Source organism: Kryptolebias marmoratus, linkage group LG1 (genome assembly GCF_001649575.2).
Source record: "Kryptolebias marmoratus isolate JLee-2015 linkage group LG1, ASM164957v2, whole genome shotgun sequence".
Taxonomy (NCBI): Eukaryota; Metazoa; Chordata; class Actinopteri; order Cyprinodontiformes; family Rivulidae; genus Kryptolebias; species Kryptolebias marmoratus.
Window position 1 is genome coordinate 16,170,194 of NC_051430.1, and position 23,069 is coordinate 16,193,262.

The 23,069-nt window shown below is 39.3% G+C and overlaps 3 protein-coding genes across 3 annotated transcripts; all 3 read left to right on the plus strand.

Moving 5' to 3' along the window:
• The first annotated feature begins 2,658 nt into the window (after positions 1-2,658).
• Positions 2,659-6,926, plus strand: LOC108242822 (arrestin domain-containing protein 3-like). The gene is made up of 6 exons (XM_017427915.3): positions 2,659-3,079; positions 3,461-3,518; positions 3,646-3,793; positions 5,069-5,165; positions 5,524-5,780; positions 5,912-6,926. The coding sequence occupies exons 1-6, from the start codon at positions 2,824-2,826 to the stop codon at positions 6,521-6,523; spliced, it is 1,428 nt and encodes a 475-aa protein (XP_017283404.1). The 5' UTR covers positions 2,659-2,823; the 3' UTR covers positions 6,524-6,926.
• A 2,197-nt stretch (positions 6,927-9,123) lies between these two features.
• Positions 9,124-13,121, plus strand: LOC119617551 (arrestin domain-containing protein 3-like). The gene is made up of 6 exons (XM_037978846.1): positions 9,124-9,458; positions 10,246-10,303; positions 10,416-10,563; positions 10,665-10,761; positions 11,209-11,465; positions 11,573-13,121. The coding sequence occupies exons 1-6, from the start codon at positions 9,212-9,214 to the stop codon at positions 11,930-11,932; spliced, it is 1,167 nt and encodes a 388-aa protein (XP_037834774.1). The 5' UTR covers positions 9,124-9,211; the 3' UTR covers positions 11,933-13,121.
• Positions 13,122-17,118: 3,997 nt separating this feature from the next.
• LOC108242823 (arrestin domain-containing protein 3) lies at positions 17,119-21,250 on the plus strand. The gene is made up of 6 exons (XM_017427916.3): positions 17,119-17,367; positions 17,873-17,930; positions 18,022-18,169; positions 18,269-18,356; positions 18,851-19,107; positions 20,132-21,250. Exons 1-6 carry the CDS (start codon positions 17,133-17,135, stop codon positions 20,345-20,347), a joined length of 1,002 nt encoding a protein of 333 aa, XP_017283405.2. The 5' UTR covers positions 17,119-17,132; the 3' UTR covers positions 20,348-21,250.
• Positions 21,251-23,069: the final 1,819 nt, after the last annotated feature.

Sequence of the window (23,069 nt, forward strand, 5' to 3'; positions counted from 1 at the left end):
GCTCATGAAACATGGGAGCAAAAAGAAAAGTGTTGCATTTATATTTTTATTCAGTATATTAGAAGTTCAAATAAATTTTTAAACAAATATGATTAAAAATGCTAATATGTTACACATAAATTGTCATTATTATTACTTTGAAAACCCATTAAATCTACAAAACACCTCCAATGTAAGTCATGCATCTAGATAATGTGATTCTTTGACAGGGAACAGCATGGCCTAAGGTTAGATTTTGAGACAATTTCTTCAGCTGAAATCATTCTGATATGTTTTAAAACACAAATAGGCATTCATACATTTTTACCCTGGCAGTATAAGCAGTTAAACTTAGAGGAACACACTTCGATTTGATTTAAGTGGAACAAATCCTGTCATTTTTGTTTTCCAGATTGACCCTTAATCTCAGAAATCAACTGTATGTATAAGAAGCACTGCTTTGAAAAATATACTTTTCATAATGAGAATTTCATAGTGAATTTGCTGATCTAGTCAGTCACTTATGTAAGAGGAGAAAATGCATTCTGGCCAAAAATATAATTACTTGTACACTTAATGCAGAATCGGAATAGCTTGCCACAACTACAAACACTCTTCCATTAAATAGAAGTATACATGCAGTAGCAGTGTGGTACTTTTATTACTAAAGCAGTAACAAGACAAAAGAGGGAGGAAATGTTTTGGAACTACAGTCTGTCTTGTTCATTCTCTGTTTTATTTACTGTTTGGGTGTCTGGTTTTACTTGAATTCCTCTTAGTTCGTGTCTTAGGTAGCTTTTGCCCGTGCATGTACTTCCCCTGCTGCTCTGCTTCAGAAATTGCCTTTATTGTTTTCACTTGTGCCTCCTCAGTCTTCCCCTCTTCCATTGTTAGTTATTCTGTTCTGCCTGTTTATCATGTCCCAGAGATCTGCCTCAGGTTACCTTGTGTTGGATTTATTGATGTTGTTATGTTCTTCAAACTTCTGGATTGTACCTCCCTTAGTTTAGCTGCAGCTTCTGCCTCAGCCTCCTCCTTGTTTTTCAGCTGTTCTCACCACCGCAGGCCATCCTCCTCCATCTAACTCTGTCCTCACTCCAGCTACCTCAATGTCCCCTCTAACTGCATCCATATGTCTCCTCTTTGTCTTTTTCCTGGCAGCTGCATCTCTAACATCCTTCTACCAATATAGCCACTGTCCCTCCTCTGCACATGTCCAAACCATCTCAGTCTGGCCTCTCTAACTTTATCTCCCAGTCCTCCAACCTGTGCTGTACTTCTGATGACCTCATTCCTTATCCTGTCCATCCTCGTCACTCCCAAGGAGAACATCAACATCTTCAGCTCTGCCACTTCCTGTTCTGTCTCCTATCTTTTTGTCAGCCCCACTGTCTCCAAACTTCACAACATATCTGGTCTCACTTCTCTACTACTTTTCCTTTTACCTTTGTTGTCACTCTTTTGTCACAAGTCACTCCTGAAACTTTTCTCCATCCACTCCATCCTGCCTGGACTGTCTTCTTCGTCTCTTTACCTCACTCCCTGTTTTCCTGGACAGTCAACCCTAAGTACTTGAAGTCCTGCTGCACCTTTGTAGCCTCACTGTTCCTCCTGCCTCCCTCTCATTCACAGCTTCTGCCTCAGTTAGTGTCATTAAAATAGTTTATTGTTTTCAGTCCCCTGCCTCTTCCAATCACCACCTGTTTAATAGCTGTACTGACCTGTGCCAGTTTGAAAGTAGTTTGTCTTTCTTGGTCATGTATCCCATTGCCCTGATTGTGGTGATGTTCTGACCCCTCTGTGTGTTTACAAAACCTGAAGGCTGACTAACCTTGGGGCCATTCATAAACCTACATCTTGCATCGTGCAAAGTTGAGCGTAAAGTCTGAGTCGAACTCTCTTCAAATGCTAGTACTTTATTAATAACCATTTATCACAATTACTGCTCGGCCGAGGCAAGAAGCATTAGCAAGATTGCATCCAACCTCAACAAGACTTTTAACCCATCAGTCCAAAAGCTTTTACAGTGGCCCTCCTTTCACATTGTTAGATTCAGGAAGTGGTTTTACCCTGTGGACATCTCTCTGCTCCTCACCGCCGTTTTAAAACCGCATTACAGCACTGCCTATTGAAATCAAAACACTATTTTCATATTTGGTGTTAACCATAGACTTTTTTCACATTGTACAACAGTATACAAGTAAATGTGTTATTTGGAGTCTTCATATTGCGCATATTCTGTTCATGGATGTTTATGTTATCTATTGGTGTAACTGTATGTTAAATGATAACAAACTACATATCAAACTATAAATACTAATCTTGCAATGTGACGTGTTTATAATGCAATATTTTAGCTGGAAGACAATAAAAGGCCAATTATTGTTCTGAATGTAGACATTTTCAGTGCAACATGCTGACTTACTGACTTCACGACGTTTCTCAAAGATTAAACTGCAGCTGTTGGTCTTGAAGTGCAGTTTTTCCTACAGCTTTGTTGACAAGCTTTAAGTACACTACGAAACAAGGCATTTGTCCTCAATGTGGACGTTCCGGCTGAATTAAGCGCTAATTGTGGGCAGCTGGATTCTTTGTTTTTGTGTTGAACGCGCTTGTTATTCAGTGGCGCGCCTCTAGAGGGCGCCGTGTCCCCACATAAACCCTCTGCAGAGAGGGAGAGAGAGCGGGCCTCTGACCGTGGCTTCCTGTCAGTCCACGGCGTTGAGAAAACTAACTGTTCCTCATGGGCGTGCCCTGTTTGGTCAAGAAGGCTGGAGCGAAACCACTTGTAAACAACCGGTGCCTCTCCGCTTGCTTTCGGCCTGCCCCGCTTTTTTTGCAACAATGCCCGCAGTTACAAACTTCAAGGTGTCCTACGACGCGCTGAACGAGGAAGGGACGTTTTCAGAGGGAGACGTCATAACGGGAGCCGTCACCCTGCAGCTGTCGAAGGAGACCAAGGTTCAGAAGCTGTTCGTCAAGGCGAAAGGAGACGCCAACACGCACTGGACGAAAAAAAAGGGCGACAAGACGTACACGTACTCCGCACACAAAAGGTACTTCAAGCTGAAGCAGTTTTTGACCCCCGAGGACTCTGAAGGTAAAACAATGACGCAATTAAATCACTTAAAACAACATGTGTGCATGCTGTGCTCTCTGTTGCTGGTTAAACATTCATTAATCATAAAGCAAAGCATGTCTGTAATTGAGGGAAATGATACTGATCCCATAGGAAAAAAAAGTTGTAAAAGTTTGTACATTAATGTGTTCAAGTTGGAGTTGGAGCTAAGATTTCAGCACCATCTTAATGAACAAAGTGTAGTACATTTGCAGACTTAAATGGTCATAAATTCTTGTTCTAACATTGTAAAACTGCCTTATAGATCACTTTTTATAGCTGTGTTTAGGAGTATCTATTGCAGCCTATAATTACAGATTATTTGGATGTTTAAAGACCAAATTTCTTATTTGCCTTTTTCAGAAAATGTTTTGGCTGAAGGAATCCATGTTTACAAGTTCAGCTTTCCGATACCGATGGAGTGAGAAGTTCACAACAATTTGCACTTGCACATTTCCTCACGCAAACATGATTAGATCACAATGATGCACTCCAGATTTTTATGTTATACTGCGTGTTGCGTAACGTTAATCCCGTTGGATTTACAGGAGCATGCCGTCGTCTTTCAGAGGAGCTCATGGAAAGATTGTCTACAAGCTGGAGGCCAAGCTGTCCAGAAGCTGGAGGATGGATTCCACCGCAGAAGAGGAGTTCACTTTCGTCTCCAAGTCTTTACCAGACGTTTACTCTCTCATGGTGCGTAACGCATCCAGCGAACTGCCTCACGTGCTTCGTGCCGTTCTGCTTAGTAGTGGAACTTCGTGGCGCTCGTCCTAATTATATTTTGACCAAGTGTTTGAATCTGTTGATTTGTCGGGCCCCTTTAACTCACCCTTATCTCATCAGACATTTACGTCTTTTACTGACAAAAATATTTAGCTGTAATTCGTGGTAATATTGAGACGTAAAAGCATCCAAATAAAAGCTCTCAAAATATCAAATATCCAAAAATCATGCCACTAGTAGGTATTTTAGAGCAGTGGTGTCCAGTCCTGGTCCTGGTGGGCCACTATCCTGCCTGTTTTAGTTGTTTCCCTGCTCCCTGTTATAACTCATTCATTCAAATCAGGGGTGTCAAAGCAGAGAAACATCTATAATATGCAGGACAGCGCTGTTTTCAGAGGTTTTGTTTTGTTTTGTTTTTACATTGTTAATCGGTAATATCTAAGTAAAAAGGTGCAGTACTTCTTGAAAAACAAAACGATAGTCAGTGCTGTGGTCCTGTAACCCTGAGGCCAAGTTGCGTCAGGAAGAGCAATCTGGCATAAAACTTCCTGCATGACGGAGCAGCCGAAAGATGGAAGTGCTTGTAAAACATAATAGTCCGCTTTGTTTTTTTTTTTGTTTTTGATTTTTGCTCGCCTATGTGGGAATTTGTGTTTTAGTTGGCACATGCGCTCTTAGTCTCTGTGTCTGCTCTTTGGAGCTGACCAGGATCCACATTACATGTTTGAAACTCGGGCGAAATCTCACAACGTGGTTTAATAAACGAATAAAGACTGAAACGACAAGGCTAAAAAAAAAAAAAAAAAACATTACGATACCAACAGACACGTTGAAGTATTTTGTTTTTAATGACATAAAATCATCAGTGACAGAAGGTGTTTCCATGACGCAAGCGAGGCCCGACTGAGACAAACAGGAGTTGCCGTTCATATAGCACTACGCTTACTGCATTTTTCCTCTGAAACAGAAAGCATCGCTCTAGAAAAAAAATAATAGAATGAGCCAGACAGAAAGTTCATTTGCCACACACTTCACTTCAGTGTTGTTAATGACAGTAATCAAAACAAAGTAGCTTCTTTTTTTTTTTAGATAAACTCTGGTTAGTGTAACATTCTACCACCCAGCCCTATTGTTTTCTGCCTATTTTCCAATTGTCAATTTAAAATATTAGTTATAGACTATTTAAACCAGGCATTACATTGTACCATTGATATGTAATTATCTTCCATTTTTCATTTCATCCAGTCACCCCAAGTTGGCTCAACAAACAAAGAGATGGGGCTTTTCTCCAAAGGGCATGTGCAGATGGATGTGACTGTGAACAAGGCAATTTTTGCTTCAGGTAAAAGTCCTCTCTGAATGGGAAGGGTTCGTTTAAAGGCACATGCTTAAAGCTGTTTTTTGTTTGGGAAATATTTGCTTGTTGAGGACTATAATTGGGTATGTGTTTAAAATCTAGTCCAGCTGTGGTTTCCCTGAAAAGTTTTTGGTGTAGGGGTCGATGTGTGTAGGTCGTGACTCATCTAGGAATAGATTCTTACAGCGTTGGTGGTTATTTTGTTCAGTATTTATCTTTGTTTCTTTGGGGTTTTTTTGTTTTGTTTTTCCGTAAATGTAAATTGCAAATTATAAACTGTCAGTACTTTTATAACGTGCCGAACCTCAATTTAAGTGTTTTTTTTTTTTTTAATTTCTCACAGGGGAAACAATTGAGATTGTTGCCAACATCAACAACTCTTCATCCCGCGACATGACCCCCAAATTCACGTTGATGATGGACGTAGTGTTTCATGCGCAAGGAGATACCAAACGGCAGAGCTTCGATGTCGAAAAGGTGGTTAGCCAACCCATTAAACCCCAAACACAGCAGGAAGCCAAGTGTGCTCTGCAGATTCCCAGTAATCAGATGCCGTCGATCCTGAATTGTGAGATCATCAGAGCAGAATACAAGTTGAAGGTATGCAACGTTAACTTACCATACCGAACTTTTAACAAATTTTGTAATTTAAAAAAAAATTTTCTCTGTGTATTTTGATGTTTTTTCATGCCATTCTATCTAAAAAGTGACTCTTTATCATGTTCTCCTAGGTGTATCTGGACATCAGCTTCGCCTTTGATCCAGAGGTCCTGTTCCCACTGGTCATTGCTCTCCCTAACTTAGCTCCTGGTTCTCAAACTGGTCCTGGAGGTCCTTATCCCGCTCATGCTTTTGGGGGCCAGAGCAACAGTGACTTCCCTCCTCCTGCAGTGCCTGGAGCTCTTTATCCTGCAGCATATCAACAGCCAGGCAGCTATGGGTATCCTTCGGCGCCCCCGCCTGAATACTCAATGAACCCACAGGTGCTGGCCGGTCCGCCCGGTGTTTACCCCCCTCAGCCGCCACTAATGTACGGGGGCTACAGTAACCCAGCGCCACAAGTGCCTTCTCCGTACGGATCTCCGTACGGATCTCCGTATTCGTCTTCGTCCTCTTCGGCGCTTCACCCCCCACCTCCACCACCCCCTGTGTTTCCCCCACCTCTAGCAGCACCGCCAGCCCAGCCGCCTACTTCCTGTCTGTCTCCATCAGCTCCAGCTAGTAACCCGATGCCTTCTGCTCCTGTGATGGATACAGATTTCCTGTCTCAGTCAAATGATGTTCCGCCTGCATATTCTATGGATGTCCTGTCTTCCGATCCAGAAAAATCTGATGCTAAATAATCCCATAAAACCCTTATTTAGTCAGGTGAACGTCTTCAACACAAAACGTGTTTACAGTCATCTATAACCAAAATATGTTGCTTTGCCGTTGTATGATGTTTTCCTGTTTGTTTCAAGTTGCCAGTTGGCTTTTTTTTTAGCTGCTAATGTAATCACTAAACCTCAATCGTCAGGATGCACTCTAAAGTCCAGGCCTTATAACATTTGAAGTGTCCTTTCTGCACCTGAATGTAAACAATTACCTCTCTAATATTTAATGATGCCTAAAATATGTTCAAACATTCTACTTTATAACAGGATATTTATTAGCCACTTTCTAATAAGACTTTGCAGAACCTGTATTGTTATATTTAATGCATGCATACATGCATGCATGTGTGGTTGTCTCTGGGTGCTCCAGTTTCCTCCCACAGATCACAAACATGCATGTTAGGTTAAGTGGTAACTCTAAATTGTTCGTAGGTGTGTGTGAGAGCATGAATGGTTGTCTCGTTTGTCTCTCTGTGTCTCTGTGATGGACTTGTGACCTGTCCAGGGTGTCCCCTGCCTCTCGCACAGATAGGCACCAGCTCCCCTGTGACCCGGAAAAGAAGAAGCAGGTAAAGAAAATGAAGATATATATATATATATACACTGTATGTGATAAACATATAAAGGTCAGTGTATCCTGTTTTTGTAGCCTTAAAATATCAAAGTGTTGTTGTTTATGTGTCTTTAGGTTAGGAGTAAACATTTGTTTTATATGTATGCACTATATTAGACATTTTGTATTCAAACCAGTGAAACACTGACTACAGTTCTTATTTTATGTTCCAGTACATACTTACACCTCTAAAACTGAGCATGTGACCCTGTGAATTATAAATCCATGTCTATAAACGGCACCACTGAATACGACTACCCTCTCATGAAGTATTTTGTATTGATGTGCAGATTGCTTATGCTGTAAAAGATGTTTCAGCATAAGCAATTCTGGACCTTTTTCCTCCCATGATCTGTACTTGAATTGTCTCTTATTTGTAAGAAAAAAATAAAATGTACTTGGAAGTTTTTCTTTTAATTGTAAGTGTCAGAGTTGTAATTGCTTATTGATCAATGTTTAGATGTTCTGCCCATGTTGAGAAGAATAGCCTTGGTTTGGAGTAAGAGAGTTTTAGGTTTGACAAGCTGACAGAACGCAGCCAAGGCCAAAGTGGATTCCTCTCGTCTCAAAACGGTTTCAAATTTAAAAACACTTTTAGCGGTTCACGCAAATGCTTTTCCATCTTGCCGATTGCTGCAATAATCTCCATGTTGTTTTACAGCAGAAACTTGCCAGAATTGCTTGCTGCTTGTAGCACTTTAAAATGATTGTGGAATTTATTGTAAACAACAAAAAAAGGGAGGGGTGTATTGTGAAACTAACAGTTGTATAAATGTTTAAGAAACTTTTCATGAACTGCAGGGAAATTTTTCACATTGGAGCTTTTTTTTTTTTTAAAGAATGCAACAATCCACTTTGGTCTTGGTTGAGGTCGAACTGGTCCTTAGCTTCAGTCCTGTCATACTTAAAGGGATAGGCAAGCCATTTCTGAAGTGATGTTCTGGTGCATAATTAAGATCCGTGTGACTGGCCAGTTTAAAGGTCAGATCTTGTGAGATAAACGAGCAGCCAGGCCTCCAAAACCAAGCAACCCACCGACCACCACCTCTGCAACCTCCTGAGGAAGTGATTAGAAGCCACTCGCTTTATACAAATCGATTAGTTTATTGCAAATCACTGCACTGAACACTTATTTCACCTATCGGTCTCGCTAATTAGTTTAGTTTGGTAGTGTTACCCATGCGTGTTTATAGAAGGAAGAGAAAGGGGCACAGTTTTGGGGGGGATGGTTTGTTCGCAGCTCTCAATATTTGAAGCAAAAATACGGTACATAAAAGCAAGCCCAAAGTTCCTCCGTTTGGCAGAACATCACTTCAAAAATGACCTGATTATCCCTTTACAACACCTTTTCTCCAAAATGAGGCATCTCCTGAAGCTGCTCCATCCACAACAGGTAAGATGTGTATTCTTCATTTACTGCAAAATCGCACTTCAACATGGCTGGAATATTTCTTAAAGGTGACCCAGCTGTTTAAATCAATAGTTCCCAAACTTTTCAGCTTCCGACCCATAAAATAACAGTGACAAAGGGTGTGTGACCCCATCTGTTGGAGTTTAAATATCCAAAAGTGCTCATGATCCAATTAAATAAGGGCATAATGACAACACAAACAGTCTTAGCATCCATTTTGCTATTTTTTAAAGTATTAAATGACTTGTATTTCAATTATCTGTAACAGTTATGGTGTAAATATATCATACAAACTGGGCTTTTAATTGTAACTTGATATCTGGAGATTAACTAAGGACCCCTGCTTGGTGTTGGGTGACCCACATTGGGGTCCCGACCCCAACTTTGGGAATCATTGGTTTTAATAGCCGAACATTTTCAGCCGTCTTGAGTTTGAGTTAATGACGTGACCTGAATTGCTTGCTGTGCTGTTGTAAGAGCCATATTGACTAAGAGGATGCAATAAAAAAATATAAAAATGACACAATCCTGGCTTTTTCCTCACTTGTGGGCGGACCCGGATGCGTCCCACAATAAACCGTGGCACACTTATTAGTTCCCGGACCGCACTGAGTTCGAGCACTAAAGTCCCGGAATGTCGCCGATTCGAAACCTAACCCTCACCTGTGACAGAGATGGACCCTTTTCCGAGGGAGACGCGATCACGGGCACGGTGTCCTTTCACCTGACGAAGGAAACCAAAGTGAAGAGCGCTTCCGTGAAAGCCAAAGGGGACGCTCACGTCCACTGGACCGAAGGGAGCGGAGACGACGAGACGTCCTACACTGCTCACAGGAGATATTTTAAAGACAAGCAGTTCTTCGTGGCAGAAAATGCAAACGGTGTGACTTGTTTGTGTACAGAATTAGTTTATGGAAACACGCTTATCGGGTCCTGACAGGCGAAGCGCGTTGTTTTCTCTCATAACGGTAAACAGCCGAGTTCAGACAAGAGACATTGTTAGGCTGTGGGGTTTATATTTTTAACACTAGCCGGAACACTATTAACATTTTCTAAGTGTGGTATTCGACACATTTACAGCATCATAAACTGAAGTAGTTACTCTAAAACCACACTTTGGTTTAATAGGATAAAACAGGCGGACCAGAAGCTACGGCGGCCGACAGGCGCAAACGCGCAGCAAACACTTGAATGACGGAAACTACAAAAGAAAAAAAAAAGTTGCAAAAACACAAGCAACTAGCACCACTAGGGGGCGCCCCCTTGTTCTAAACATGATGGTTCGCTTAGGGACCATCGACAAATTACTAATTAATGACACTTAAAAAACAAAAATTAAACAACATCCATGTCATGTGAACGTCTGATCAAGAAATCATGTTGAATTGTTTCGCTAGACTGGACTAATAAGACACCTAATTTTTATCTGATTTTAAAGCATTTTATATTTTCTACTAATATATATATTTTTTAAATTAGGGTTTGTTTTTTTTCTCAAAAGCTTCCATGTTTTGAGACCAGGTGATGAAAAACTAATCTTGAATTGTTTCATTAGATTGAACTAATGAAACAAGACAACAAAGTACCAGCCTCCAGTTTTATGTGTATTCTTTTTAGATTTGTGAAGTATCGATTGAAAATACTTTACTATTCTCCCTTCTTTTGCAGACAGAGTGCTTCCTAAAGGGAGCCATCACTTTAAATTCAGCCTTAAAATCCCATCAGAGTGAGTACGATCCTCTAGCTTTCAGCGTTTGCAAAGTGTCACTGTTTTCTATTATGAAACAGTCCATGCTTAAACCTTTTGTTGTTGTTGTTGTTGTTGTTTTGTTTCAAAGGAGTATGCCATCATCTTTTAAGGGGGCACATGGACATATTGTCTACATGCTTGAAGCGAAGATATCAAGAAAATGGCGATGGTCATCTACAGTGAAGAAAGAGCTCAATTTTCTTTCAAAGTCCGTTCACACCATTAGTCGAAGAGTGGTGAGTGACGGCTCTAATAATGTGCATTATGAAATTATTCATTTTGAATAGGTGTGTTTGAAAAACATAGAAGAAGCTTGTTTTTTTATGATGTTTTCCAGTGTCCTCAGTCTGGATCGGTGAATAAAAAGCTGGGGGTTTTCTCAAATAAAGAGGTCCAGATGTCTGCTTCTGTTAACAGAGATGTTTGCTCTCCAGGTACGGAGACAGCAACACACTAATGTGTCTTTATTTTAATCAAAAACTAAGACATAAATAATGCAAGGAGCTAAGTTGGTGTTTCTGATTCAATCAATCAATCAATCAATCAATCCTCTTTATTTGAGACTCGGTTGAGGTCCATACAAAAAGAAAAAAGAAAAAGAACAATAAAAGAAAATAAAAAGTAGATTAACATATACATAAAAAAAAAAAAAAATCTATCAGACATACAAACAAACGCGCCAGTGATTCCACAGAGTGGAGAAAAATCTCACTGAGCTTTGAGCAGGATTAGTCAAAGTCTGATTATTTTTTTATTATTTTTTTTTAATGTAGAGAAATTAATTTGTGACACCATTTTCCCTCTTTAAAATGTTCAGGTTTACTTATGAAAATAACAGTCTATTCACATGCATTTTGTGTGTGTGCGTGTGTGTGTGTTAGGTGACACTTTATCTGCTTTTGCCAAAGTCTGCAACTCCTCATCCAAATCGATGAGGTTCAAGTTCAGTGTGCTTCAGAAAACAGTGTTCCGAGCTTCGGGATCCACTAACACCAGCAGTAACGTCTTATTCAAAGCTGTTGGGAACACCGTCGGCCCAAAGTCTGAGGCAACGTGCTCCTGCAATATCAAGATCCCTACTTCTGCCATCTACAACATGGATAACTGTGAGATTATCTCAGTGGAACATGTCCTCAAGGTAGGTAACTAAAGCTCATTTTACCTGAATTCATATATTTCAGTTGTGTACATGACACTTTGATTACTGTGAGTTGATTTCCCTCTCTGAATTTCTCTGTTTCCCAGGTGTATCTGGACATTAGTTTTCGTGTGGATCCAGAGGTGGTATTTCCTCTGGTCATTGCTCCTTCCAGCTCGACTTCTCCTGACGAGGAGGTGGAGCCTTCCCCATTTGGCGCTTTCGGGGCCCCGAGTTACAGTGATTTCCCCGCCGGCTCAGGTGTTAGCCAGTACCCGGCGCCTGTGCCGACTCAGCCGGCAAACCCAGCAAGCGGCTACGAGTGGCCACAAAACGCCCCTTCGTACGGGTTTTCAGCTGCAGCTCTCGCCTATCAACCGGAAGTGCAACCCCCATCGTATACGTCTCTGTTTGACGACTGTCAGGGCGCCGTAGAGAGGAGTGACTTGGACCAAAAAAGAACTTAAAAGTAACTCAGTCTCTCAATCCTCTGTGAGAAAAGAATCCTATGCAACTTTGCTTACGAGTATGAAAATTGGCTGCATTCCACAGCAAATGGTTTTTGCCTTCAACAAATTCAGGGTTTACTTATGAAAATTGCAGCCATAAAGTCATACTCACATTTGTATTGTAAATAACATTTGCAAATGTTTTACAGAAGTGAGAAAGCTATTTTATGCAGACCCATGAAAGCTGCCCTGTTCATTGACAAATGAAGGTATCTTTTGGTAGCACTGTTTTCTTCTCCTAACACTCATTAGGTTGTGTGTGGAGTTTGCATGCTCTGTCACCTGTGTGAGCTTTATCTTGGCCTGTTTTCTTTCTGTGGTCTGAGGGCATTGCTACACAGTCCTTGGTGTTTCTAAACCAACCACTGGTATGAGTCTGCATGCTTGTTTGTGTTTGTTTTTTTGGCCATCTTATGCCAGCTTGTATCAACCTGTACCGGGTCTACTCCTGCCTATCGCTCAGTCAGCTGGTATACCTGGCAGACAAAATCACTTTTATTATGTTCCTTTATGTTAAAAAAAAGCCTTGAAATCGGGTGGACTTTCTTTTTCCCACGACTGTGTTTTGGAACAAAGCGAGATATTAATATTTCGGTGCATGCAGTCGTTATGCATGTTTGTAAGTCAGAAGCAGTCAAGAAAACACTCCTTTTCCCTGTGCCACAGAACCAAAAGAATGTTTGTTTTTGTTAAGAAGCACGAAGCCCTCTGTGTGTTTTTCAGCAGGTCAGTTAGAACAGCCTCTTGTTCTGATGGTAATTGCCAGAAAAAAAAAACATCATTGTGATTTACATCTAAAAAGTGCACTTTAAAAACAGGTAATTTCTTCTTTAATTCTATTTTTGTAATTTTATAAAACAAACTTTGAAAAATCAGAGAAAAGCAGAGAATTTAAGTGTATGGACGATGACTGGTAAAAGGAGTTTTAAAGAGCATTTAAGGAAGAAAACGGTGCGACGAGACAACGAGGTTAGCACCACACGTCATTGTGAGTAACTGAACGTCTTCTGTGGGCCTGTTAACCACATAACGTTTTCCTGTGTCTTGATGCTTCACAAATAATCTTTACTTAATGCAAACAAACTTTATTTAATACCAGATAATGTCCTTATTTTAAAACTTGGATATAAAAGACACAATGAGCTGAGTTTGTTTGGATGTGATGTCTTTTTTTTTAAATACAATCATTAATTTGAGGTGACGTAACTGTTAGTACATCCAAAGGGGCGAATGCTATATTTACCAAAATTGAACTGAAAACTTTGTTCAAAACTGTTTGGGACACCATTGGACCGAACACTGAAGCAACATCCTCCTGCACCATAGAGATTCCTGCTTCTGCCATCTGCAACTGATATTATCTCTGTTAAATATTACCTCAAGGTAAGTCACTAAAAGTGATGTTAACTATAAATAATTTTCCATTTAGTGAAATTTATACAAAAAAAAGGCAAAGCATGTTACCCAATAAGGTCAGAGGCTGTTTATTGGTCTGCCCCTAGTTTCAAGGTACACCACAGTATAAAATGCCATGATGTCGTAACCTCTAAAAAATTCCAACCCATTTAGTGGGTTACATGTTCCATTTTAAATGAGAAGTCAGCGTGTGGGGTTTTCTGAAGTTTCCAATGACCCCCACCACCCATCCCCCCAAACCCCCACCACCACTACCACACACACAGAAAGGTAGGGGAGGAGTCGCCATGAACTATGAAGTTCACAAAGAACATAGTGAATTGTTTTGAAAAGTGTGGAGCATGGTGGAAGAGAGCCTAGAGAGGTAGAGGTATGCTCTGGGATAAAGAGAAAGAAAACCATCCAAAGCAAAACAGTGCATAAAAGAAGGTTAAAAAAAAAAGAGACTGCTGACAGGGTGAAGTGGGTGGAGACTAGTGTCAGGATATGTGTAAAGGAGAGATAGTGGAGTTTTTGGACACAGGATTTTGAATATGAGGCTGACAGGGAAAAGGATAAGAAGACATCCCCTGAGAAGGTCCGGGAATGTAATGAAGGAGGATACTGAAAGGGTTGGTGTGACAGACAAGGGAAGGGATAGGATATGATGGAGGCAGATGACTGGCTGTGCGGATCCTTAAAGGGAGCAACGGGAAGAAGAAGAAGAACCCATTTAGACACAAACATTTATAACAAGCTCAACAGTTAGCATGTCTTGGTGAAACAAGCAGCCTACAGCAGGCTGAATGTAATTCAGCTTTTCAGGCTTCCAAAGTCTTTTATAAAGAGGAGAATGATGGTCTATGTGCAAAAAGTACAATTCTACAATTCTAACTCATTTTAGCTGAGGTTTATTCTATATTTTCTTCAGTTCTTCCACCTTTGAATTAAAAAAAAAAAATATATATATTTTTTTTTAATCTTACCTGAGCCACAAGTACATGGTTAACTGACATGTTTTTCTTTCTTTTTTTATGTCAGTGGTTGTCAAATATATTTGACATTTTTGACATGGTTATCATCAACCAGAAAGTAGAGCCGCCGTCATATATTTCCATTTTCCATGACAATCGGGACACTGGTGGCAGGACTGACTCAGTTAAAATAATAATAATAATTTTAAAAAGAACTTCAAACATATATACTACTTTTGGATTCAACCCAATTTTATCTTTTCACCATAGCCAATCCACGTTATGAAACACAAAAATGGCTGTAACTCAGCCATTTTTACAGATATTAAGCTAAGATCTTGTAAGATTTAGTAATAACCATCCATCATGCCTTTTTTGCGCCGCATCACTTGGCAGTCAGTCAGTAACAATTTCATGATCATGTTCCTGATCATTCTAATGCGATCGCCAATGCTCTGTCTCACCTTCAACTCCAGGTTTTTCGACGCCTGTGCCCTTCAGCCAACTTACTTCTGACTCCTGTTCCTCCGTTAGAGAACCTTGTGCTGAACTAATCAACCCTTCACTTCAAATTTTACCTCAATCAGCTAAATTGCATACAAAATCCAGTCTCGCCTCATCCACTCTCAAATCTTACTCCGCCGATTTTCACTAAAGTCCGCGCAACCTATGACAAACTCCTCTCTTTGCTGTCCTCATTAACACAACAACTCTTAGCCTTCATTTCTTATTGCTTTGTTCAACATCATTTCAGACTCCCGTACATCCACAGTTTAGGAGCAGGTATTATTTTTTTCTCTAAATGTCATTATCCGTGTAGCTCTCAAAGTCTCTTTTCAAACCACGCCATTAAGCTCCTTCTAAAAGGAATCTCAAAACATAGTTTTACTCAGGCCGATAGCAATCACAACAATCACATTCCCCATTCTAAAAAACTTACTCTCCGCGCTTTGCCTCGGACCATATTCCTCCTACAAGAAGTCACTCCTTTCTTGCGCTTTTCTGTTAGCTTTTTACGGGTTTCTCCGGTTAGAAGAGTTTACTTCCCCAAATAAATTTTTTTTTCCATCCACAGACCTAGCCATTTCTGATCTTAAGTTTCATCCCCATTTCTATAGTTTATCTCTGAAGCATTCAAAAGGGAAGGGCGCATGCATGATCGTCATCACTTGTTTAGATGGCCCTTTTCATGCCATGTTCAAATTCGCTCTCAAACGCCATGAGCTCGGCTCACCCCTAAAACCTCTGTTCCTAACTCCTGAAGGCTCTCCCATGTCCTCCACCTGGTTTCTGACATTTTTAAGAGAGATTTCATCATCATGCAACCTTCCCCCTTGCCATTTCTCAGGTCACTCCTTTAGGATCGCGGCAGCTACATCCACCGTCATTCAGGGCATCTCCTCAGCATCTTTTCAGCATCTCAGCCACCGGTCTTCCACAGCATTCTCTTCATACATTCGTCCAGATCTCTCCTCCGTGCTAGCCGCTCAGCGTTCTCTCAGCGACTAGGTAGACGCATCGCAATTAACTGGCGGTGGTGGTCTACCTCATTTTTAATCCAGTGTTTTTCATCTTGAAATCTGATCTCACTCATCCACATCATTTTCTTCCTCTTCTCGTCTTGCAGGCTTCCATTTTTCTATTTCTCAATTGACCTTCCTCTTCCTGCCTAGCATCAATGCACCTCTATCAATCTACCTCATAAGTTCCTTTCATTTGCCTTTGCATTCTCGCTTTATTTCCTGAATTTGCCCTGGCTGGCTTCCCTTTAGCAGCTGGCTTTCATCTACCAGCATGCGTTAACTTCCCTTTAGTAGCTGGCCTTCATCTACCAGTATCTCATACACTCCCTTTATCTGCTGGCCTTCATCATTTATGCCCTTAATTTTCAGTCTGAAAGCTTTCTTCACTCATCTATTTTTCCTCGCGAGTCACCCGTCACTTTTCCTTTTCACCATAACTCGGCTTCAGCCTCGGCACCCTCTTTTGGGGGGAAGACGTCTCAAATCCTCATCCCAAGCTTCTCATCCAAGCTTATGGCTATTCTTATGGCTATTATTCCTTCTGCTGAGGTCCGAGCACCAAAACCTTATTTTTTTTATGCCTAATAAAACTATCTAATTGCAGTTTTTCTCTGTGTGAGTCTCTCCATGTTGAATTAGGAGTGTAACAGTTGATGTATTTGTACATGTACCATCATAGGTCCAGTGAACCTATGATGAATATGTTAGTCATAAGTGATCACAAATTTTCTTGTAATTTGTCTTTTTTTTGTTTTGCTTTATTTTGAAGGGGGCGAATGGTTTTGTTTTGTCTCTGCTTCTCTATTTTTGGGAGAGTTATAGTCTTTTAAAATAAAAGTAGCATTTGGTATTTGTTTGATTTGATCTTGTTATACTGAACCTGGACTAAACTATGGCCCTTATACTGAGGTATGTACCAAACCATGACTTAGGCGTACCATTACACCCCTAATGTGCATGTAATGTATTATATGTACTCAAGGCAGAAAATCTGAATTATCATCTGATTCTTAAACATTTACAACATTAAAACAATATTCACTCTCCTGATTCTATAACTGAATGAGACAACCCTTTCCTGTACTATTTTGTGTTGATGTGTGGGTTGCTCACATTGAAAGCAATGATTCATCTGTTTCTGCCTTTGAAAAAAAGAGGTACTGGAAGTTTCATGTGGTTCAGTTTGGGGCGGAGCTTCATGCAGCAATAAAAAGTTGTGATCAGGGTATAATACAAACAGATTTGAGGTCAAACACCAAGTCTGAAATGTCTCCGATAGAAAACCTGACACTTACATTTCACAAAGAAGACCCTTTTTCTGAGGGAGATACAATTATAGGCACTGTGTCTTTTAGTCTAACAAAAGACACAAAAATTAAGAGCGTTTCCTTAAAAGCTAAAGGGGATGCAAATGTTTCCTGGGAAAGTGGCAATACAAAATACTATGGACACTGGGGATATTTTAAAACTAAAGAATACTTGGTGGAAAAACATCCCAAAGGTAAGCAAGAAAATGTTAAAGAAGATGTTAGTTTAAAAGTGTAATATTAAACATGTATAGAAATGTTAGAACTTGTGAAGCTTTAATATATATATTTTTTTTTTTACAAGCGACGCATGTTTACACTTATAATGGAAACAGAATCATTAGAACTCATATCAAAGAAAGTTTTTTTTGAAGTTGGGGATTATGGTCTTTACATTTTTATCCTTTGGTGAAACTAAGCATCGACAGCATCCAACAGCATTAGTTTTTTGAGAAGACAATTTATCCTGAACTAGCAAATGGCATATGAATTTATTTTGAGATCTTAAGTAACTGTTAAAAATATTTTCAGTCACTTCTTTTAAAATCTGAAGAAATTTGACAAAACGAATATCAAAAAATGACTTAGAAGTCTACTGAATACAATCTCATTTCTTGGAGTCTTTCATTCAAAACATTTTTTTGTCATGTTTGCATTTCTTTGTATTTGGTAACTTAACTATTTTCACTTGTTTTGCAGGCAGACTAATTCCCAAAGGGACCTACTTTTTAAGGTTCAGTTTTTCACTTCCACATGAGTGAGTGAGAATCTCTAGCTTTCAGTGTATGAGATGTATCATGGTTTCCTTTAACAAAACAGTTCAAACCCGAACCCTGTCTGTTTTAAAGGAGTATGCCGTCATCCTTTAGGGAAAACAACAGAAGTATTGTCTACATGCTTCAAGTAAAGATCACAAGGCCGTGGAAGTGGTCCTCTTATGTGCACAAAGAGATCGACTTTGTTTCGAGGTCCATTCTCAACATTAGTCGAGTAATGGTAAGTGACATTAATAGCAAGAAAGCTTTTGAATGTTATAGCTGCAAAAAGCCTCATAGGGAAAGTATTGAAAACATTTGTTTTTATGGCGTTGTATAGTGTCCCCAGTCTGGATCAGTTAACAAAAAGGTCTCCAAAGGACAGGTCCAGATGTCTGCTTCTGTTAACAGAAAGGTTTGCTCTCCAGGTAAAGTGACCTAAACACTCTGATATGTCCTTATTTACCTAAAAAAATAGATATAAAAACACAATGAGTTGAGTAAGTTTTTATGTAATGCTTTTTTAAAGAACAATCAATTATTTTAGGTAACATAACTATCAGTAGGTAGGTAGGTAGGTACATTTATTTATATAGCACTTTTCAGCACAAGGTGACTCAAAGTGCTTTACAACACAAGAACAAAATTACAGACAGTTACAGAACATGACAAGACAACTAAGCTAAAACATGACAATGATAACTAATTGTACAGAACTAAACAAAGTGTACAGAAAGAGAAAGCTAAACTAAACAGTACCAAATTTCTAAATGGTAAAACTAAACAGATCTAAGCATGACTAAATGTACAAAACTAAACTAAACTAAGCTAAAACTAAAACTAACGGTACCAAACTATCTAAAAGTATCCCAGTATCAGTAAAAGTATCAGTGCATTCATACTGCTTTTTTTTTTTTCTTAGGTGACACTTTGTCTGCTTATGCCAAAATCTACAACTCCTCAACCAAATCAATGAGGCCCAAGTTCAGTTTGCTGCAGAAAATAGAGTACCGTGTGAAAAAAAAAACCAAAGTTAAACTGAAAACTTTGTTCAAAAGCGTTGGGGACACCACTGGACCAAACACTGAAACAACAGCCTCCTGCACCATGGAAATTCCTACTTCTGCAATCTACACTATTAATAACTGTGAGATTATCTCAGTTGAATATTACCTCAAGGTAAGTCACTAAAAGTGATATTATGCATATTTAAAAATAAGCCAGTTTTGGTTGCCATCATTGATGGTTTAACACATTCCCCAAAAAAATCTGTTTTTGAATTTAAACTAAACATCATTTTTCAATTCAGAGTAATTTATGCAAAAAGAAAAAAAGCACATCAGCTTCCAGAATAAGAGCAGAGATTCTGTATGGGTCTGGGTCAGCGTTTAGTTTCAAGGTACACCACAAAAATTTCCATTCTACCTTACTGAGGGTTGAAAGAGTTTTCTGAGGTTGTATGTAGCACAAACTAGTTCACCCCTCCCCCACTTCCCTTTACTTCTCTTCTCAACTCAAACTTTATTTCTAAAGCACAGGTAGGTTGACTAAAGTGCCGAGCAGATAAATAAATAAATGTACACCTACAGTAGTATGCAAATTTGGAGAGAAGAGGAATGACAGTCAAAAGCAAGGCAGTGAGAAAAAAATATATAACAATGAAGCTGCAAAAAATGGAGATGTCAAAGGTGGACAAGTTTAGTTACCTGGGGTCGACCATCCAAAGCAACAAGCTATATTTTCATCACTATTATAACAATATGTGATTATAGAACAAGTTGTTGTTGCAATTCTGTTTTTAAATAAATATTAATCAGTTTGTGTGATACATGCATGTAAGTTTGCTTTAATATTGTGAAACTGTGATGTTTTAGCTTTAGGTCAGTGGTGTTCAGTCCTGGTCCTGGAGGGCAACTATCCTGCATGATTTAAGTGTTTCTCTGCTTTGGCACACCTGATTTGAATGACTAAATGAATATCAGGTTTCTGCAGAACTTGAAGGCCTGCTAAAGAGCAGGGGAACAACTGAAACATGCAGGGTAGTGGCCCTCCTAGGACTAAGATTGGACACCACTTGTTTGGGTTATCGTACCATCAGAATCTAATACCATCTCATGCATATTTATCATTTAACTGAAATTGAATAGTTTTGTACATGGCACTTTATGGACCGATTTAATGTCTGAATGTCTTTGTTTCCCAGGTGTATTTGGACATTAGTTATACCTTTGACCCAGAGGTGGTGTTACCCCTGATCATCGTTCCCTCTGTCTCACATCAGCCTTGTGAGGAGCTGGAGCCTGACCAATCTGGCTTGATCAGAAGTTACCGTGACGTCCTTGCCCTTGCCGTCCTCCTAAATCTTGTGGAAACAGGCTCAGGTGTCCAAGAACACCCAGAGACAGAAGAAAGTCAATAAGCAAACATAGCGAGCGGCTACAAATACAGATGGCCACAAAATGCTTCTTCATGTAGGATTCCAGCTGTAACTTCTTACATGTCTCCATCAGTGCAGCATCCAGCCATACCACATGATATACCAGAAGAAGAGCCACTGTCATATATTTCTATTTTCCCTGATAGAAACTGGTGGCAGGAGTGACTCAGATAGAAAAAATAACAAAAAATGTGTGCTTCAAGCTTAAATACTAATGGTAATTTTAGGTTGTACATAGATGCAATAATTTGAATATCGCTTTTGCACGAGGCAAAAAAAATGTGGTATGCTGATTAAGACAATGCTTTGTTTTGTTTTTGAGGAAGTTGCATATTCTTCTGTTGTCCATGTGTTTCTTCTTGCATTAGTCCCAGTGTATGACCTGAAGACATGAATGATACAGTCATTGGGTGTTTTTTAATTGATCTCATATATGAATATACATGTTATGTTTTCCTTATTTTTTATCTTGTGCCAGCTTGTGGCAACCTGTGCAGGGTGCACCCCCTGCCTCTCATTCTGTCAGCTAGTATGGACGTCAGGCCCCCGACAGCCAAAACAAAGATAAGCCTTTTTTTAACCAACCAGCACTGCTGTGTTTTGTAAATAATATTTTTTTTTATTTTTACATGGCTACCAAATTCTGCCTAAATGTTTAGTTGTTTATTTGCTTGAAAATGTGTTTTTGTAACTAAGAAGTTATTTTTCCAATTCTGTAATTACTAATAAAAACGTCTATATTTTTGTTCTTTGTATGTGCATAATGAAAGTACTGACATGATTCATGGTGTGAAGAGTTGTCTTCTAATTGTTTTTCACATTTACTCTTGAATATTTTTGTTATAAATGAGCAGTAAATAAAATGAAACCTGACTGTTGAAGTTATCCTTGGATGTAGTCAAATATCAGTATTAAATATTAATCCAATGATCATTGATGCAGTTAAGTAGGTAACAATCACTTCTAGGATTAATACTGATTAGTAACTCATTACTGCATAATAAATTACTGGATCTACTGTAATGAGCCTGCTTGTACTACAGGAGTTTCATGTTTGCTGCATTGTAGAAACAAGAACAAACACACTTTATTACCCGCTTTTCCATTCAGGGTTGCAGAGCAGCTGGTGCCTCTCTCCAACAGTAACTGCGAGAGGTTGGGTACATCCTGGACAGGTCTCAAGTTTACATATCACAGTCACATAGAGACAAACGAGACAACCAACCATTCGCACTCTCACTCATATCTGATACCAGTCTTGTTGTCAATTAACCAAGCATGTATGTTTTTGGTCTGTGGGAGGGAACCAAAGTACCCGGAGGAAACCCACGCATGTACAGAGAGAACATGCAAACTCTATAAAGAAAGGACCCAGGCTGGGAGGTGATCCTGCAACCTTCTTGCTGTGAGGTCACAGCTTTAACCACTTCACCGCTGTGCCAACCACCAAACAAACAACTACATTTAAAAAAGCAGAAAACACAAAATACAGCACCCTAACAGACATTTTGGTGTTACAAGGTATTGCATTTTTTTATGATATATACACATACACACACACACACACACATATATATATATATATATATATATATATATATATATATATATATATATATATATTCCAAAGGTTAATCAGTTGTAGATCTGCATCAAATGATTACCTTCTGAAGGCTTCATTAAAATCTGTCCAGTGGTTCATGAGGTATTTTGTTAATAGACATTGTCCCCAGTAGTTAATGGCACAATTTGAAACAATGAACTGAGGGATCTGCTAGCACTCAGAGCATGTGCTGGTAATGAAAGAGACGATCAGAGTGGACATGATAATTCAAGATGTAGGGTTAACGGGGTCAACCATAATGAAAGATAATGAGAAAGAAAATTCCTGAAGTTTAATCTAAGAGTCAGTGAACCTCGAACCAGCTGAGTTTCTTGGTTGACATTGGGATTTTCAGAGGTTCTGTTTACCTCCGTGATTTTTAGAAAAGATCAAAAATCCTAAAACAAAACAAAACAAACAAACAAACAAAAAAAAAAAACAGGCTTAGCCAAACAGAAAGTGAGATCTTCCCACTTTTTTAGACTTTAGAGAAGGGCATAGGGGTGAAATGCGGAGAGGTACGGTTCAAACAAACAGTCGTTGTGCAAAAACTTTAAGGTGTATTGGAAAAATTCTTGAACCATAAATGAAAGGAAAGATTGGTTTACTCTCATGTAAAATTACACATTTGTACAGAACTTTATGTCAGAAATATCACAAGTGAAGGCCACCCCTTTTAGGAGGACAAAGTCAAATTTTATTGATAGGGGCCAAAAATATGATCTAACATGAATACTCTCTGCCTTCTAGGGGTACCATAAGTCCTAAACATAACTATAAATAATAGGAAAACCTCAGAACTAAGCCCAGAAGTTTAAGCTGGAATGGGTCCCCCCATGTTAACAAACAGAACATTGTCCTTGTCAAAAAAGAAGAACTCATCTGAAATTGTTTTTGACAGATGCTGACTCTTGTTGATTCATGTAGTTGTTACCTTGTTGCTATATGTTCCTTTTTTTTTTCAATTTTCTAGCATGTTTAGCTGTAATTAATTATTTAATGCTAAAAAGAAAGCTTGTGGTTGTGTGAATAGGCAGGACTTAAGGTCCCACATCGCTAGATGCTGGTTCTAAAACATTGTTATTGTTCAAACTCACAAAA

Excerpts from the sequence above, each read along its gene's own strand:
- LOC108242823 (XM_017427916.3), top strand. The coding sequence starts at position 17,133 with ATGTCTCCGATAGAAAACCTGACACTTACATTTCACAAAGAAGACCCT. Across the intron at positions 17,931-18,021 it reads AGTTTTTCACTTCCACATGA|GAGTATGCCGTCATCCTTTA; the intron begins GTGAGTGAGAAT and ends TCTGTTTTAAAG. Across the intron at positions 18,357-18,850 it reads CAGAAAGGTTTGCTCTCCAG|GTGACACTTTGTCTGCTTAT; the intron begins GTAAAGTGACCT and ends TTTTTTTCTTAG.
- LOC108242822 (XM_017427915.3), top strand. The coding sequence starts at position 2,824 with ATGCCCGCAGTTACAAACTTCAAGGTGTCCTACGACGCGCTGAACGAG. Across the intron at positions 3,794-5,068 it reads CAGACGTTTACTCTCTCATG|TCACCCCAAGTTGGCTCAAC; the intron begins GTGCGTAACGCA and ends CATTTCATCCAG. Across the intron at positions 5,781-5,911 it reads GAGCAGAATACAAGTTGAAG|GTGTATCTGGACATCAGCTT; the intron begins GTATGCAACGTT and ends ATGTTCTCCTAG.
- LOC119617551 (XM_037978846.1), top strand. The coding sequence starts at position 9,212 with ATGTCGCCGATTCGAAACCTAACCCTCACCTGTGACAGAGATGGACCC. Across the intron at positions 9,459-10,245 it reads CGTGGCAGAAAATGCAAACG|ACAGAGTGCTTCCTAAAGGG; the intron begins GTGTGACTTGTT and ends CTTCTTTTGCAG. Across the intron at positions 10,304-10,415 it reads AGCCTTAAAATCCCATCAGA|GAGTATGCCATCATCTTTTA; the intron begins GTGAGTACGATC and ends TTTGTTTCAAAG.